Below are 16,909 nucleotides of genomic sequence, written 5' to 3'. Positions count from 1 at the left end.
AAAAGTTTTAGTCCCAGTTAGATCATTAATTAATGCTCTTAAGCAAGCTCTATTTTCTCCTCCTTTTCTTCTTTTCTTTTTTGAGCATTCACTGTTCTAGGGACTAGACACAGAACAGTGACTACGAAGAGATGTTGTACCTGCTTTTACGAATCTCATTCTAGCAGAGTCAACAAAACCAAGTAGAGTATCATATACAGAAGATAATTCAGATTGTGCTAAGTCCCATGAAAGGAAAAACAAAAAGGCCTCAAAAGAAAAACAGGAGCTTCCTCTACTTGGGGTGGTGGTCATGAAAGACTTCTCTGAATACATAATCTTTAAACAATGAGACAGATGTAGCTGTTCAAAGAACAATCCAGGCAGTGAGGCTAAAATGGTAAAGGTCCTGATTGGGGATGGCAGAAAAGAGTCTGCTGTGTTTAAAAACTCTCCCAGCTGCGACATGGTGAGCCAGGAGTGGCAGAGATGAGGTTATACAGAGAGGCAAAGAATGTAGATCATGGAGACACTTACAGACCATGATTAGAAAAAAAGCAACAGAAGCGTTTTCAGCAAAAGAGTGCTTTATATTTTAAGGTCATTCTTGCAGTTCTGTGGAGAATGGAATGGAATGGATGAATGGGAGAATGAGACATAGTCAGACACAACCAGTTAGAAAGCCAGTGCAGTGTCTAGGTAGTTCACAGACTAATGGAGAAGGACGGCAGCAGAAGCCGGAGAGAGAGGTCAAATGGAGACATATTAGAGATTAAATCAAAGGACTTGTTTATGGTTTGGTTATTCTTTATTCAAGGAATGAATCCTGGCCGACTCCCATGTTTCTGGCTTGAGCATCTAGATAGATGATGATGTTATTTACTAAAAAGGAGAATAAAGGCCGGAGAGGCAAAATGAAATTCCATTTCAGACACACTAAGTTTGAGAACTCTGTATGGCAACCAAAAGGAGATAACTGACTCTTCAAGTCTGGTATACTCAAGAGAAGAGGTTTGGGCCACAGAGATATAAATTGGAGGCCCGTCGGCAGAAATATGACATTTAAATTCATTAGAGAAAGTATAGTGAATAAAGAGAGGAAGCACTGAAGAAAACTGGATAGAGGTGAAGGAGTCAACAGAGGAAACATGGCTTGGGGGCAAGCAGAAACACAAGGCACTGTAGATCCTGAAAGCCAAGCAAGAAACATCTCCAAGAAGAGAACAACTGGGACCAGTGCTGTTGATGGGGTCAAGGGACATTTCTTTCCAATCTGGAAACATGGAGAGGTGTTGGTGCCTTAATGAGAATGATTTCAGTAGATGGTGGACGAAGGCAGAATGGAATGCCCTGAAAATTTAGTAGACTTCTATCTAGGTATCCTAAATGGCTCTCCAACTAAAAATAATACTACTGGATAAAAACATACAATATTTTAAAACATACAGCTGAGTTGACAAAAAAAGAAAAGAAAAAAGCTCAGAAGCTTAAAACAAAGAGAAAGCAGGAATCCTGTGAGGCAGGCAGGAAGGCTCTGAAGCCAGCTTCACCCACAGGCAAGTGCAGAGCCCTGGTGACCATGAGCTTCCATTTGCAGGAGAAAAAGGACACCAATCCCAGGTGGTACAGGGTGACTCAGAGGGTACTGTAACATAAAGCTGGAACTAAAGGGCTATATCCTTGGTGTCAGATGAACTGATATAGATTTACCTGTGGAAAGAGAAAATAAGGACACCTAAAAAGAGAAAAAAAATTCTCCAAGAATTCATAACCACAGAATTGCCCTTATATGGCTTTACTGCTCAAATTCACACTGACGTTATGGTCTCAAAAACCCTAAGCTGATAATTTATTCTAAAATGGTCACAAAATGTAGTGCTTCCAGGCACCCGGAAGAAGTAAAAGTAAATCCTTTTTGGAAGAAAGAACTTTCAACTTAGGCCTCAAACTGCCCACTCCTAGATTAAATGCGAAGAAACATGAGTTCATAGAAAAATGAACAAACAAATAAGTATAAGTACATTTCTACACACCTACATACATACACAAAGCAAGTGAGTAAAGTAGGTATCAGACACAGAATATAAAGTATTAAACAAATTAGGGATTGAAAATATGAGTTAAGAACATGAGACAATACAAAATTAAACGGAGTCAAAAACAAACAAACAAAATTTATATAAATGAAAAATTCAGTAACTGAAATTAAAGACTTAAATAAACAAGTTAAACAGCAGATTAGATACAAATAAAAAAAAATCAGTGAACTGTACTGCTATAGATCTGGAAAAAAGCACAATTGCAACACAAGGAGATAAAAAGATGGAAAATGTGAAAAGGAGTTAAGGGACATGGAGGACAGAATGAGTCAGTCTAACATGTATCCAATCAAGTTTCAGAAGAAGAGAGACTAATGGGGAAGAGGGAACATTTTAAAAGATAAAGGCTGAGAAATTTCCAGAATTGACGTAGACATTAACCCTAGATTCAGAAGCCCAATGAATCTGAAGCAAAATAAATAAAAAGAATACCATGGTTAATCACATTAGAGTCAAATTTACAAACATCAAAGAGAAAGAAAAGATTTCAAAATACAGCCATGGAGGAAAGGCAGAATTCTAATAAAAAACCCACAGTCAGATCAATAGCCAACTTCTCCACAGCAATAATCAAAGCCACAAGACAGGGAAATGGCATTTTAATGTTCTGAGAGAAAAGAAATATCATCTAGACTTTTGAACCCAGTGAAAATACACACTTCAAGGAATGGGAAATAAAGTTCAGGTCATCAAAAATCAAGACTTATCCACAAACAGAACCTTACTAAAGGATTGTTTATAGAATGCACTATCGACTTTACTGGGTAAAAAATGACAGGAGGGGACTAGGACAATGCACAAGTAAGACAAAGAGGTAATGAATCATTTAAGAGGGGAGCGAGCACATGCAACGTTATAAGGTCTTTATGTACTGCTCAAGGAGGAGAAAGATACTAGTGAAATTTAGATTTTGTTTATTAAGTTAAAATTTTAGGATAACCACTGAAAGAAAACTGAGAGGGAGGACATGGAATCTTCAGGTCTGGTTGGGAAGGGGAGCAGAGGACCATGCTGAAACTACAGAGGGGTATGATATTAAAGGCAGAATATTTAAAGATGGGAAATACTAGATCATGTTGCATAAAAGGGTAACAATCCCAAAAATGAGGGAAAGATCGAGGATACCAAAGAAATAATAGAAAGCTAAAGGAGGAATATGCTGGAGAAGGCAAGAGGAGAGGGGATCCAGAGGAGAGAGAATTCCTCTGTGGTAATGAGATGAAACACAAAGACTGCACCTTTCTGGGTCTCAGCAGATGCATACGTAAAGTGAAAAAAGAGAATGAACATCTGCTGAGCACTCACTACAGTGAACCACCATGTTCATTATTTCTATGTATGTTTGTCACTTGATCTTCACAACGCATATGAAGAGAGGAGTTTAGCATTTGGGGAGGCAGTACTGCATATGGTTAAAGAACATAGACTAGCTGCCTGCATGGGTTCTCCCTGTAACTAGGTATGCGGACTTGGGCAAGTACTTCACTTCTGTCTATTTCAGTTCTCACCTATGAAATGGGGGTAAAAATAGTACCCAACTCAAAGAGCCGCTGTGAGGATTAAATTCCAAAGTACATATTCACTGCCCTTGCCGCTCAACTTTTTCCTCCTCTCTGGGGAACTGTCTGACTCCCCAAGGTGGCAATAACTACTCCTTCCCCTGGATTCTATGCACAGTACATATTATTATAATTCCACCTACTGTTCATCATGCTGTCATTTTTTTGTTTTCATATTTCCTCCACTATGCTACAAGCTAGTAATGACATCTTATTACTCTTTAGAAGACAGGACTGTATACTTATGTTTAACACCTCAAACTTAGAATAATGCCAGACATATAGTAAATGTTAAATAAATGATTGTTGACCTAAACCTCTGCTTCCACTAAGGCAATTAGCAAGTTTTCTATTGATTAAACTCAACTTCTTTCAACTGTTTCTGAAACCAAACAGTGTTTTAACCAGAGGATTGTTTAGATTATGTACTTCTTGTGAGTATACTCTTACTGGCAGACTGTAGTCTTTTGATATACAATATATTGTTTCCAGGCCTGAAAAAGCAAGTTTTAATGCGTATGAAGTTCAAAAGAAAATTATATATGAGATTAACTACTAGATTATTTTTTCTAGGTACAATTAATCATTTTAAATGTTCTAGTCTCTCAACTCTCTCTAAGAAACTGGAACACCAATTAAACTGGGGTTCTGATAATCCAATATATGACACTAAAGACATTTCTCATTTTACTAAACATCATTTCAAACCTATAAAATTCTTCATGATATTAGTTAACAGCTATGGAAAAATTATGCACTATCTGAAAAAAAAAAAATTTTATGAGCCAGATGGGATATTTGTCATTTTTCAGATTGTTTTAATCCTCCCATGTAAATTGTCTTTTTTATAGCATAGAAAAATCTTCTTTTTCAACACATTTTTCTATAAAAAGATGAAACTAAACTATGTTTACCTTTTGGAAAGCGGATACAGGTGAAACAGCAAACATATTTCCCTCTCCAAACACTTCTGCCCAATTCCTTTGAGACACTTTCATTCTGTTCTTAAAATGGTATTCATTATCAGGATTGAAAGCCTAGATTCAAAGAGAACAGAGAAACATTATTATCTATTTCTATAGCAACACATATTAGCATTAGAAAAGAAGATAAAAATATAGCCTTGGACTCCCCTCATTAATGGAATCTTTCAAGAATACACCAAAAGCATATGCCTTAGCTAGAGCAGAGGCGCTAAGAATTAATGTGCTATTCTCCTGTCCTGTTCAGTGTTCACTGTGAAGGAAGAGGAGGAGGTAACAGGATGAGAGGTCTGACTCAAGGCAGTGTGATGCCAATGCCCCAGGTGTGCTAGGGCTACTGGGGATGAGATGAGCAACAGAGGCACTGAAGGCAGAAGTCAGGAGAGGAAAATATGCAGGTCCCTTCTTCATGCAGCTACTGTTACCTGTTGGGGGAAAAGGCCAGAAACCAAACTACATCTATATGAACACTCCATATAAAAGTACTTAAGACATGAATAATCAGGGAGAGGTAAGAGAAAGGCATTTAATCATTCTATAAGTTGAAAAACCCATTAAAATTAGAAAAGTACTTCTTTCAAACTGAGAACACAAGATGGTTGCTCTGCTTTTAAAATAAAGACAAAGGATCCTAACAGCTAATATCCTTAATGACAAAACCATTATCACTCATTATTAATTACAAGTCAGAGAACAGCAAGTATTTTAAACAAAATCAAAATATAAAGTACTTAATTTTAGAGATACTATACCATTGTAAGCACACCCAGGAGACCAATGGGAATTGGATCTTGTTTTATTCTCTCTGCAACCAGTTCTATTAGCAGCATCAACATGTTGTAAATTCCTTCATGAATTTCAGTACCCCACTTGTGAACAGCACTTGATGTCAGGAGCTATAAAAACATACAGGGCAGTCTAGAGTCTAACTTGAAAAAAGAAAATAAATCTACAGTTTATCAGGTCCATCTCAAATAACTGAGAGATTATGATGAAAATACTTTTTTATGCATATGATTGGCTTTTAAAAGACCCACAGCTGTAGTTCATCTACTTGCCCATTTATTTCAAAGTCAATACAGAGTTTTGCTTTTGAATTTTAATTCTCTTGCATTAAAGCACTTGGTTTAAAATAAAAATTTTATTTGGTTCTCTACTTTTCATAATTACAAGGGGAGGTCACGTGGTACAGAGCAAGGTAAAAATCTGAGATCAATTCCAGTATTACTGTTTTCTAGCTGTGTGGCCTCGAACAAATTTACCTGAGTTCTCAAAGGTTCAGTTCTCTCAACTCTAAAGAGGCCTAACTCCCACCCACTTCACACAAATGCTATGAGGATTAAAAGGTATAACAAACATGAAACATTTTAGAAATGGTAAGGCATTATTAATATATCTTGATGGCTGGCTATCCATATTAATATTTCCGGAACCTAAGAAATGAATGCTGTATTGCATGGATTCTACCATACATATCCTTTTAACATTTTTTAACATCTCAGAAATAGGATAATTTTTTTCTACCTGTTGATTAGATGACAGCAGGACTCAGAATGTGAAAAAAGAAGTTTTAGAAATATCGTAACAGTTTATTTGGCTTACATTTTCCTTTTTGGCATGTACAAAATAATATTTAATTTTTTAACTGTTTAAGCAAATCTAAAATAGCTCTAAGTTTTAAGACATTAAACTGTTTACTTTGTAGCTATGTTTCTTAAACATAAACATCAAATATAAAACAATGGTACAAATCTTATAATTAGATACCTTCTTAGATTCCTTAAAAAGCAGAGAAATTGGATGCCCCTAATTCTCAGTCTTCTGGTCTTTGGGGAAGTGTAGAACAAATGCCAGAACAAGAAATGAAAAAGCAAAGGATTTCACTTAAATTGGTATGGTGGTTTCATGTTTTTGTAAGATTTTTCAAAGGTAAAATACTATGTAACAAAAATTTCATCTTGGCCTTACTGAGAATCTCTTTAAAAAGAGTAGGCTGGAAGAGCCCAAACTGTAATAGCTGCAGAGAAAAACCTCAGTTCCAGATTTTCTAAATACTAATTAGCCACACTATTTGCTCAAATTAGCAAAAGTCATAAGACTGATTTTATGTAAACCAATGAGTTACTATTTTTTGCAGATTTTTTTTTTGCCTGACTACATATTCCTCCTATAGTTAAAAAATAAATAATAAAGCAAAACAAAGCAGAGATTACCAATTAAAAAGCTTCAAGTGACTACAAAATGAAAATGTATGTGGATTAAGCAGCAATCCCTCTGGCGCCATTCCATTTGTTCATTTTTCACTTTGAAAAAGCAATTCTGCCTACATTCTGGAAGAGACAGGGAAAGGGAGGCAGTACCTTGTGGAGAAGATGCACACACTAATAACCATGCACTATGGCCACACCTGAATTATCTTCTCTGCCTGAATATGCTAGTAAAAAATCCAGGCTAGCCTGAAGGTAAAAGGTGAAGAAGGTGGAAATGACAACAAAGCTCCTTTGGGCACCTTATTCATGTAATCACCTATCATTCACACCCTCACTTCTAAAAGAAAACCTGCGGCAGCTCGTGAGAAAAGCCTGGGGAATTGGGGAGAGGGATGGTCACCCAACCAGGAAACACAGCTAGGGAAGTAGTACCAATTATATCAGATCCTACTGAGTTTTCTGGCAGACAAGCCTAAAGGTACACAGAACTCCAGCTCTTCTGATGTAATAAAAGAAAGTATGCCTAATTGACGGGGAGGAGAACCTTTTTAATAGCTCTAAAGTGCAAGAGAATTTAATATTTTTACCTTAACAGAACTGAATAACATAAGGCAGGATACCTTTGTACTCATAGTTTTACAGAAAAACGACCAACCATGTGACCATTTATTACACTGCTACTAACAGCTGAAGGCCTGAGACAAAACAGTTTTCTGAAGTATCTCTGTATAGAGTTAGAGTATTATATTCCAAATATGCAACTTGCTGGTGAATGGACTGGATACAGGGATTTCTGGATCTGGAGATCCTCAACCTTGAATAAGCCCTTTTTCCACAACTCTGAATACACTTTTCCTTTTAAGTTTATGTATCCACTGTGATATGTGTCACAATATGTTACAATATAACAATTTTGCTATTTCTAATTTTTTTAAATTTTGTAGAGACAGGGGTCTCACTATGTTGCCCAGGCTGGTCTTAAACTCCTGACCTCAAGATGTCCTCCCACTTTTGGCCTCCCAAAGTGCTGGGATTATAGTGTGAAGCACTTGGACTAGCCAATTTTGGATTTTTTAAAAGCTGCTATAATTCTTAAAAGCTTAAAATTATTTTAAACTACAAACTGATAGATGACCTAATCTAAAATGAAGGTAAATCGGCCGGGCGCGGTGGCTCACGCCTGTAATCCCAGCACTTTGGGAGGCCGAGACGGGCGGATCACGAGGTCAGGAGATCGAGACCATCCTGGCTAACACCGTGAAACCCCGTCTCTACTAAAAAATACAAAAAAAAAACTAGCCGGGCGAGGTGGCGGGCGCCTATAGTCCCAGCTACTCGGGAGGCTGAGGCAGGAGAATGGCGTGAACCCGGGAGGCGGAGCTTGCAGTGAGCTGAGATCCGGCCACCGCACTCCAGCCTGGGTGACAGAGCGAGACTCCGTCTCAAAAAATAAAATAAAATAAAATAAAATGAAGGTAAATCTTGATTTCATATAATCTTTGCCCAAATGGCAATTTGAAAAGATTTCTCCAATTTTTTTAAAAATGAAGCTACTTTTGCTTCTAAAATTAATTTTATTATTTTTTAAGGCTTGAATCAAGGGAGGTTCTATCTACCAAAATGCAGCTGGGAATAACTATTTGCAAATGAACTGTTTGTTTTACTGGGTCTTTTTTTTTTCTTTTTTTTTCTGAGACGGAGTCTCGCACTGTCATGCGGGCTGGAGTGCAATGGCGTGATCTCAGCTCACTGCAACCTCCACCTCCTGGGTTCAAGAGATTCTCCTGCCTCAGCCTCCCGAGTAGCCGGGATTATAGGTGCCCACCCACCATGCCCAGCTAATTTTTTGCATTTTTAGTAAAGATGGGGTTTCACTATGTTGGCCAGGCTGGTCTCGAACTCCTAACCTCGTGATCTGCCTGCCTCGGCTTCCCAAAGTGCTGGGATTACAGGCGTGAGCAACCGCACCCAGCCTTATTGGGTCTTAAGATAAACACAAACATTACCCATCTGTAGTTCTAGGGACTTATTTGCATATTGGACAAAAATGGACGCCAGAAGTTAAGCCAGCAAAAGAAACATTCATTGAAACTTTTCTGAGCTCTTTCTATGAGCTAGGCACTTAGTTATATGCTGGGGGAAATGGCAGTATGTTAACAGACACAGTCCTTGCTCTAATGAGGATTCAAGACTCACCTACTAAAAAGGGAGGCTGATTCAGTCTGCTTTTAGAAACACAATTCTTGTGATCTCCTATTCCTATTGTTAAGAAACATTGCTTTCTAAGAGATGTGACCTGAATGGAAGCAAGTGTATCACTCTGGCTCTAATAGAAATGGTGCCTTATGCATGCTATTCTGTCAGTGAGAACACCTAGTCAATCTTTCAGTAGTTTAAAAGGTCTTCTGTCTCACACACTTAAAGCGGCTCATATTTTGATAAGTATATACTGTCTTAGTTCTAAGTGCCACAAGTCTTTGTTTACTAATATGTGCAATATCCTCGTATAATTAAGTCTTAACCTATTATTTAGCAATAGTAGGAAGTATTTATTATTAATAAAAGTTATATTTAACCAAAGACACATGTAGACAATATAAAAGAGATAAATCATTTATAAGCCCCAAATTCAGAGCTCTGTTTTTCATATTAAAAGATTCCTCAGTTGAACAAGATTCATAAACTGGTCTTATACATAAAAAACTAAAAACAATAAGTTTCTCTTCCTTCACCCCTGCTCCCCAACACACACAAAATATCACATCAGCACGTTTTTCTTACCTTTTTAAATGCTTCAGGCATACATCTATCCATAAACCTTTTACAATTCTCATCAGACTCGGAAAGACCTTAGTAAAATGAATGAAATAATATACTTTATTTAGGTCAGACTCAGAAAGACCTTAGTAAAATGAATGAAATAATATACTTTATTTAGTTCTTTGGTAGTTTGTAAAAATCATACACATCATTCTAAATTCATACACATGGAACTATGTCATAGGAACCTTAATTCTTAAGAAATTATTAAAAGTAGAATATATACCTTTGATGAAGGAAAGGCTGAGAAATAACCACAGCATTAGATTAAATAAATACCAATTGAACTGAAATGGTTGAACTTATATTCCCATGTCAGAGTAACTTCAATGATCTGATTAAATAGCTAATAAAACACCAATAGCAGCTACTTACTAGCCATTAGTATTTCCTAAGAAGTTCTACAGAAACACAAATATTTTCTAATCCCAGAACTTCGGGAGGTTGAGGCAAGAGGATCACTTGAGCCGAAGGGTTTGAGACCAGCCTGGGCAACACAGTGAAACCCCATCCCTACAGAAAATAAAAAGCTGGGCGTGGAGGTGCTTGCCTGTTGTCCCAGCTACTTGGGAGGCTGAGGTGGGAGGATCACTTGAGCCTGGGAGGTTGAGGCTACAGTGAGCCATGACTATGCCATTGCACTGCAGCCTGAGCAACCCTGTCTCAAAAATCAAAAATCAAAAATCAAAAACCAACAACAACAAAAAAACAAACCACACAAATATTTGCAATAAATGCCTAAGTCACTCTTCTTCCCTAAAACAAACCAATGAACTCCGTTACACAGATTTGTGTTTGGCACAATTCACATAGTAAGAGATAAATACTTGCTAAGTGAATGAATGAATTTCCTGTAAAATCATCTTTTGGAAAAAGTACATTTCTTTATTAAACTCAATAATGGATTCTGCTTATCATTGGGAATACTGCTAAACATACTTTCTTTTTTTTCAGACCCACTGCCTAGCATAGTACCTAGATCCTAACAGGCACTCAATAAATGCTACTGCTGAGAAGCCAGTCAGAAATACACCATATTGTGGCCATATTCATTTCATAACTGAATTCAATATGAAAAATAAGTTATTTTCTCTTTAGTACAGGTGTTCATATTGACACCCACTCTTCCAACCTAATCATATTTTATTATTTTAATAGCTTGATATTTATAAAGCTTAAAACAATGTCAGCCACTTAATAAGCACAAGTGTGTTAAATATTACTTTCTTCTCTTAAAAGAAAAAAAGCTGTTGAATTGAGGCTTAAAGTGCTCCAAGCTTCTGTGGAAAAAGTTAATTTCAATTTCCATTAAGTTTTTCAATTATATTTTAAATAATCTTATACTCTATCGAAGGTAGAAGAAAACAATTTAGCTCAAAGCTTTCCTTCTGCAGGAGATAAGCGAAGACTAACAGAAAAATGATCTGTCCAATATCACACAGCTAGGCAACAACAAAAGCTAAGATTAAACTCAGGCATTCTATGAAACAAATATACTCATGTGTTCTGAGGTCTGAAAACTTACCAAGCCTTGCTAGGTAGGTAGATGCCAACAGGCATTTGCCTAGTGATTCTTCTCGCTTGTAAGGGATGGACCAATGATCAGTCAAAACACGGCTTTCCAGCTCATATAAATTTGTTGTAGGGAATTCAATTCCTTCCCCTGAGCAGTTTCCATTTTCATCATTCTTCTGACGAAAAGGGATTATGAAAAAAAGCAAATAAACTAATTAGTGATTACTCTAAAAACTTCCTATGTAACACAGAGCAGATACTTAATCAATGGTAGCTATTAATATCAATAGCATGGATTCCACCTTTCTTCTTGTAATCACATCTTTCACCAAGAATATCTCAGATATTCTCAACTTTTATCATTCTGGCATGGCTACTCGCTCTCTCAGAAGGTGACCTCATCTCTTTCTTTAAAAATGAACTGTCCAGGCCGGACACGGTGCTCATGCCTGTAACCCTAGCATTTTGGGAGCCCAAGGCGGGAGGATCACTTGAGCTCAGGAGTTCAAGACCAGCCTGGGCAACAGAGTGAGACCCTGTCTCTCTAAAAAAAAAAAAAAAAAACTGTCCATTTCTCATGATAAAATATCAAATGCTTGCCTTCATCAACAGCCCTCCTGTCCTCACCTCTCTTTTCTCACTGAGGGGATAAATTCTTCAAAGAGGCATCTATATTTGCCATTTTCATCTCCACACCACCGACTCATTCCTGACAACACCCCAATCTGGATTCCAGATTCCCTATTCTCCAGAATGGCTACTGTTAAGGCCACCACTGACTTTATTTCATTAAATCCAATTATGTCTCAGTCCTAACCTTACCTCTCAGGAGTATTTGACCTTCTGTCCATTCCCTCCTCTTGAAATGCTGGCTCTTCCCTGCCTCCTAAAACAGCACACACTCTGTTCTCCTCCCGTGGGTCTGGGTGTTATAGTCTGTCTCCTCTTCTCGTACATTTTCCTCTTCCTAGTCATCAAATATTTGAGCTCCTCAAACCCCAGTGCTAAGCCCTCTTCTCTTTTGTTCCTGTTGATTTCCCTGGTTGACCATATCCACACTCCAAATCTCAATTACCTCCTAGCTGTAGATGACTCATACATTTCTATCTCCAGCTTAGACTTCTCCTCTGAGCTTCAGATCCACAAAGGCAACTGCCTACTTGATAACTTCTCTAATTCAGTGTTTGCCCCAAACCAAATTCATGATCCTTTCCCTGTAAATCCTGGTCCCCTTCTTGTGTTCTTCATCCCAGTGAATGGCACCAGATTCATCTAGCAGCATAGCCAGAGCCAGGGGATCATTCTTAACACTTTGTTCTCCCATCCCCATCCCCAGGACCTGGTGATTGGACCTCATATATTTCTCTCCTCTACTCTTGTCCATCTCCGCAGTTAGCACCTAGCCCTGGTTTATGCCTAGATTACTTCACCAGCTTCCTAACTGTTCTCCCTCTGCCTCATACACACATTTACTCTTCATACCGATCTTCATAAAGCACTAATCTGACGTTAAGCTTAAAACCTTCATGGCTTCCCTTTGTTCTTAAGATAAGCCTAAATCATGTTTAAAATATTTTACAAGGCCTTGAATGGTCTATTCCCTAACTCACTCTCTCCAGCTTTTTGCACTCCAGATCATTTCTCTGGGATTTAGCTTCTTGTCAGGCATAATGCTCCATGTATTGGGCTATTTTCCCAAAAGGACACAGCAGTATTCCTGGTCACATATACTTTTCCAGAACCTTGTCTCTCTTCACCATAAAGTGGCATTTACTTCCCCTGGATCTGAACCAGGGTAGAACCGTGTGGGTGCATGCCTCGGTGAATAGAATACAGCAGAAAGAGACACGTCTAAGCCTAGGTCATGAAAGGCAATATAGGTTCCCCCTGGCTCTCTCTCAGGACACTCCCTCCTACAACATGGACACCATGTCCTGAGGGAACCCAAGCTAAATGCAGAGGGCCCGTATGGTTGTCTTGTCCAACAGTCTCACTGAGGTCTCCTTGGACAACCAGCCCCTGAAGGCCAGAGAAGGAGCCTTCAGATGATTCCAGCCTGCAGGCATCAAGTCATCCCCAGCCTTAGTCTTCCAGCTGAGGTTCTCGGCATCATGGAGCAGAGACAAACTGCTGTCTGAATCCCTTCCCCACATAATCTATGGGAACAATAAATGGTTGCTTTACGCCACTATTCCTGAGCTCATCTTTCTGTTCTCTTTAACCGACTTAACTCCTACACATCTTTAATTCTTTCTGAGAAGTCTTTCCAGAATTTCTAAAATAGACAAATTCCTCCAGTTAGTATATACCCTAATCATCCTCAACCTCTCCTTCACAGCACTACTCACAGGTGTAATTTTACATTTAGCTGTGATTTATGTTTGCCCCTCAAGCTGCTTGAGACCAAGCTGCTTAAGGGCATGGACCCTATCTATTTTTGACCACCTCTGTATCTCTAGAAGCTGGTACCTAGCATAAAGCAGGTATTTAGTAAATATTGTTAAATGTAAAAATAATCCATATAAAGCTTCAATGATTAATAGGGTAACTGCCAGACTTTCCTTCAGTTCTCACTATGCTAATTTGTAATAAAGTAAACTGGACCCCAAATTGCCTAATACCTACACTAGTTTGTTTGTTTTTGAAAACCTACATATCCTCACAACTTACTATATAATCATTACAAAATAAAATAATCCCATTAAAAAATAATGTTTAACCTCAATGAAGAAAAAGACCATAAATATAAAGCAGAAATAAAAAAACACAGAAGAAAACTAATTTCAATGCCATATCAATGATATCTAAAGAAATCCAACACATTTCTACCCCCCACAGCCAAAGTTTGTAACTAAATAAAACAAAAAACGGGGCCGGGCGCGGTGGCTCAAGCCTGTAATCCCAGCACTTTGGGAGGCCGAGATGGGTGGATCACGAGGTCAGGAGATCGAGACCATCCTGGCTAACACGGTGAAACCCCATCTCTACTAAAAAATACAAAAAACTAGCCGGGCGAGGTGGCGGGCGCCTGTAGTCCCAGCTACTCAGGAGGCTGAGGCAGGAGAATGGCGTGAACCCAGGAGGCGGAGCTTGCAGTGAGCTGAGATCCGGCCACTGCACTCCAGCCTGGGCGACAGAGCGAGACTCCGTCTCAAAACAAAACAAAACAAAACAAACAAACAAACAAACAAACAAAACGGAAGGTAATTAAGCATAGACAACAATGTAAATTGGGCAAGGGTAGAAGGAGGGGGTGATAAATTAAGTATGCTTAGAATCACAATGCACAGGAAAAATTCAGTTTTTAAAGTGTAACACTTTACAGAAATACATTTAATTCATAAGTACTATAAGTAAGCCAATTTTACTTAAAGGAACCTGATGGGACTCAAATAGTAAAAAATTTAGGATAGTTTTAAAATTGCACACATGCTAACTGCTTAGATTTATTACCTTAGGATTGAAGTGGAATTAAGTCATATAAAAACAAAAAATTTCACCGGGCTGATTCTGAAGTGGGTATATGTCATTACTATGGAGTATCTATCATTAATTTCTATGGAGTTAATGCATCAAATCATATATACAATCATCAAATGTACCCAGTAGCTATAAAAACTAAGAGCCTCTTTGGTGAAAGAAACATAAGTCCTCTAGCATCATCAGTGTTAAGGAGTGAATTGTGTCTACTCTCCCAAATCCAAGTCATCAACTGAAGCCCTAACTCTCAATGTGACTACATTTGGAGACAGGACCTTTAAGGAGATAAACAAGGTTAAATGAGGTCATAAGGGTAGGGCCCTAATCCAATAAAACTGGTGTCTTTATGAGAAGGGGAAGAGACATCAGAGATCTCCCTCTTTGTCAGAGAACAGAGGAAAGGCCAGTTGAGGACATAGCAAGAAGGCAGCCCAGAAAAGAATCCTCACCAGAAACCAACTCTAATGACTTCTTTTTTATTTTTATTCTTTTTTGAGACGGAGTCTCGCTCTGTTGCCAGGCTGGAGTGTAGTGGTGCAATCTCGGCTCACTGCAACTTCTGCTTCTCGGGTTCAAGCGATTCTCCTGCCTCAGCCTCCCAAGTAGCTGGGACTACAGGCATGCGCCACCATGCCCGGCTAATTTTTGTATTTTTAGTAGAGACGAGGTTTCACCATGTTGGCCAGGATGGTCTCGATCTCTTGATCTCGTGATCTGCCCACCTCAGCCTCCTAAAGTGCTGGGATTGCAGGCGTGAGCCACTGTGCCCGGCCTCTAATGACTTCTTGATTTTGGACTTCTAGCCCCAACTGTAAGGAAATAACTTTCTGTAGTTTAACCCACCCAGTCTGTGGTATTTTGTTATGGCAGCCTGTTCAGGCTGATTCTGAGGTGGGTATATGTCATTACTATGGAATATCCATCATTAATTTCTACAGAAATTAATAAATCAAACCACATATGAAACTGTCAAATGTACCTAGCAGATACTAAATCTAAGGGGGAGCAAGGGGGAAAATCTTAGTATGTGCCTCCTGATATGGCGCACTGTAAACCGCACAATTCTCACTTCTTTGATATTCCCACAAAAAATGTATAACCTGAATCTAACAATGAGATAACCCAAAGTGAAAAACAGTCTTTTATTTTTTTTGAGACAGTCTCTTTTTTTTTTTTTTTTTTTTTGAGACGGAGTCTCACTCTGTCGCCCAGGCTGGAGTGCAGTGGCACCATCTTGGCTCACTGCAGCCTCCATCTCCTGGGTTCAAGTGATTTTCGTGCCTCAGTCTCCCGAGTAGCTGGGACTACAAGCGCACACTACCATGCCCAGCTCATTTTTGTATTTTTAGTAGAGACAGGGTTTTGCCATGTTGGTCAGGCTAGTCTCGAACTCCTGACCGCAAGGGATCCACCCGCCTTGGCCTCCCAAAGTGCTGGGATTACAGGCGTGAGCCACCGTGCCTGGCCAAAAAATAGTCTATAAATGGTCTAGCCTCTATTCCTAAAAAAATGCCAGTCACCAAAGACAAGGAGACTAGACAAATATGACAACCAAACACAACATGGTATCCTGGACTGGATCTTAAAACAGAAATTATTATGTGTTTTATTTTACATTTTTGGCTTCAAAGGACTTAGTACTGGATCAATGTTAATTTCCTGGTTTTCATAAATATACTAAGGTTAAGAGAATATCCTCATTTTTAGGAAGTGTATAAGGGTAAAGGGGCATGTAATTCATTCTCAAACAGTTCAGGAACAACAAAATACACATTTTATACATACGTGCATATTATATATGTCTGTATATCTAAATACATACATAGAGAAAGAAATAAAGCAAATGCGATAAAATGTTAATACTTAAAGAACCTGAGTAAAGGTTACTTCTCTGTAAATGTGAGATGTTAATTGCAATCCCCAGGACAACCATGAAGAAAATAGAAATACATATAGTGAAAGAAACAAGGGAATTAAAATGATACACCAGAAAATATGTATGTAATATAAAACACAGGAGTAACGGAGGATCAGACGAACAAAAAGATGTAAGAGATAAGAATAACAGCAAAGTGGCAAATGTAAATCCTGTCTTACCAGTAATTATATTAAATGCAAATGGACAATAACCAAAAGGCAGAGGTTGGCAGAATGAATTTTTTAAAAATATTATACAACTATATGCTGTTTACATCAAAGACAATTTAGACAAAGATACAGAGACTGGAATAAAAGAATGTAAAAAGATATCATACACACACACG

The 16,909-nt window shown here is 38.3% G+C and overlaps 1 protein-coding gene across 4 annotated transcripts in view; it reads right to left on the bottom strand.

Moving 5' to 3' along the window:
- Nucleotides 1-16,909, bottom strand: part of LOC105495244 (ubiquitin specific peptidase 24) — a 149,884-nt gene that overhangs the window by 99,176 nt on the left and 33,799 nt on the right. For 3 of the 4 annotated variants that reach the window (XM_071092605.1, XM_071092601.1, XM_071092597.1), the window contains exons 2-5: nucleotides 11,176-11,341; nucleotides 9,612-9,679; nucleotides 5,373-5,516; nucleotides 4,552-4,674 (exon numbers count right to left, since the gene is read on the bottom strand). In XM_071092605.1, coding sequence (XP_070948706.1) covers nucleotides 4,552-4,674; nucleotides 5,373-5,516; nucleotides 9,612-9,679; nucleotides 11,176-11,341 — 501 coding nt within the window. The remainder of the gene's footprint in view (nucleotides 1-4,551; nucleotides 4,675-5,372; nucleotides 5,517-9,611; nucleotides 9,680-11,175; nucleotides 11,342-16,909) is intronic. The other variant, XM_071092598.1, reaches the window with a different exon arrangement.

The sequence above is a fragment of the Macaca nemestrina genome, chromosome 1, assembly GCF_043159975.1.
Source record: "Macaca nemestrina isolate mMacNem1 chromosome 1, mMacNem.hap1, whole genome shotgun sequence".
NCBI classification, from domain to species: domain Eukaryota; kingdom Metazoa; phylum Chordata; class Mammalia; order Primates; family Cercopithecidae; genus Macaca; species Macaca nemestrina.
This window is presented reverse-complemented; position numbering and strand designations above follow the sequence as displayed.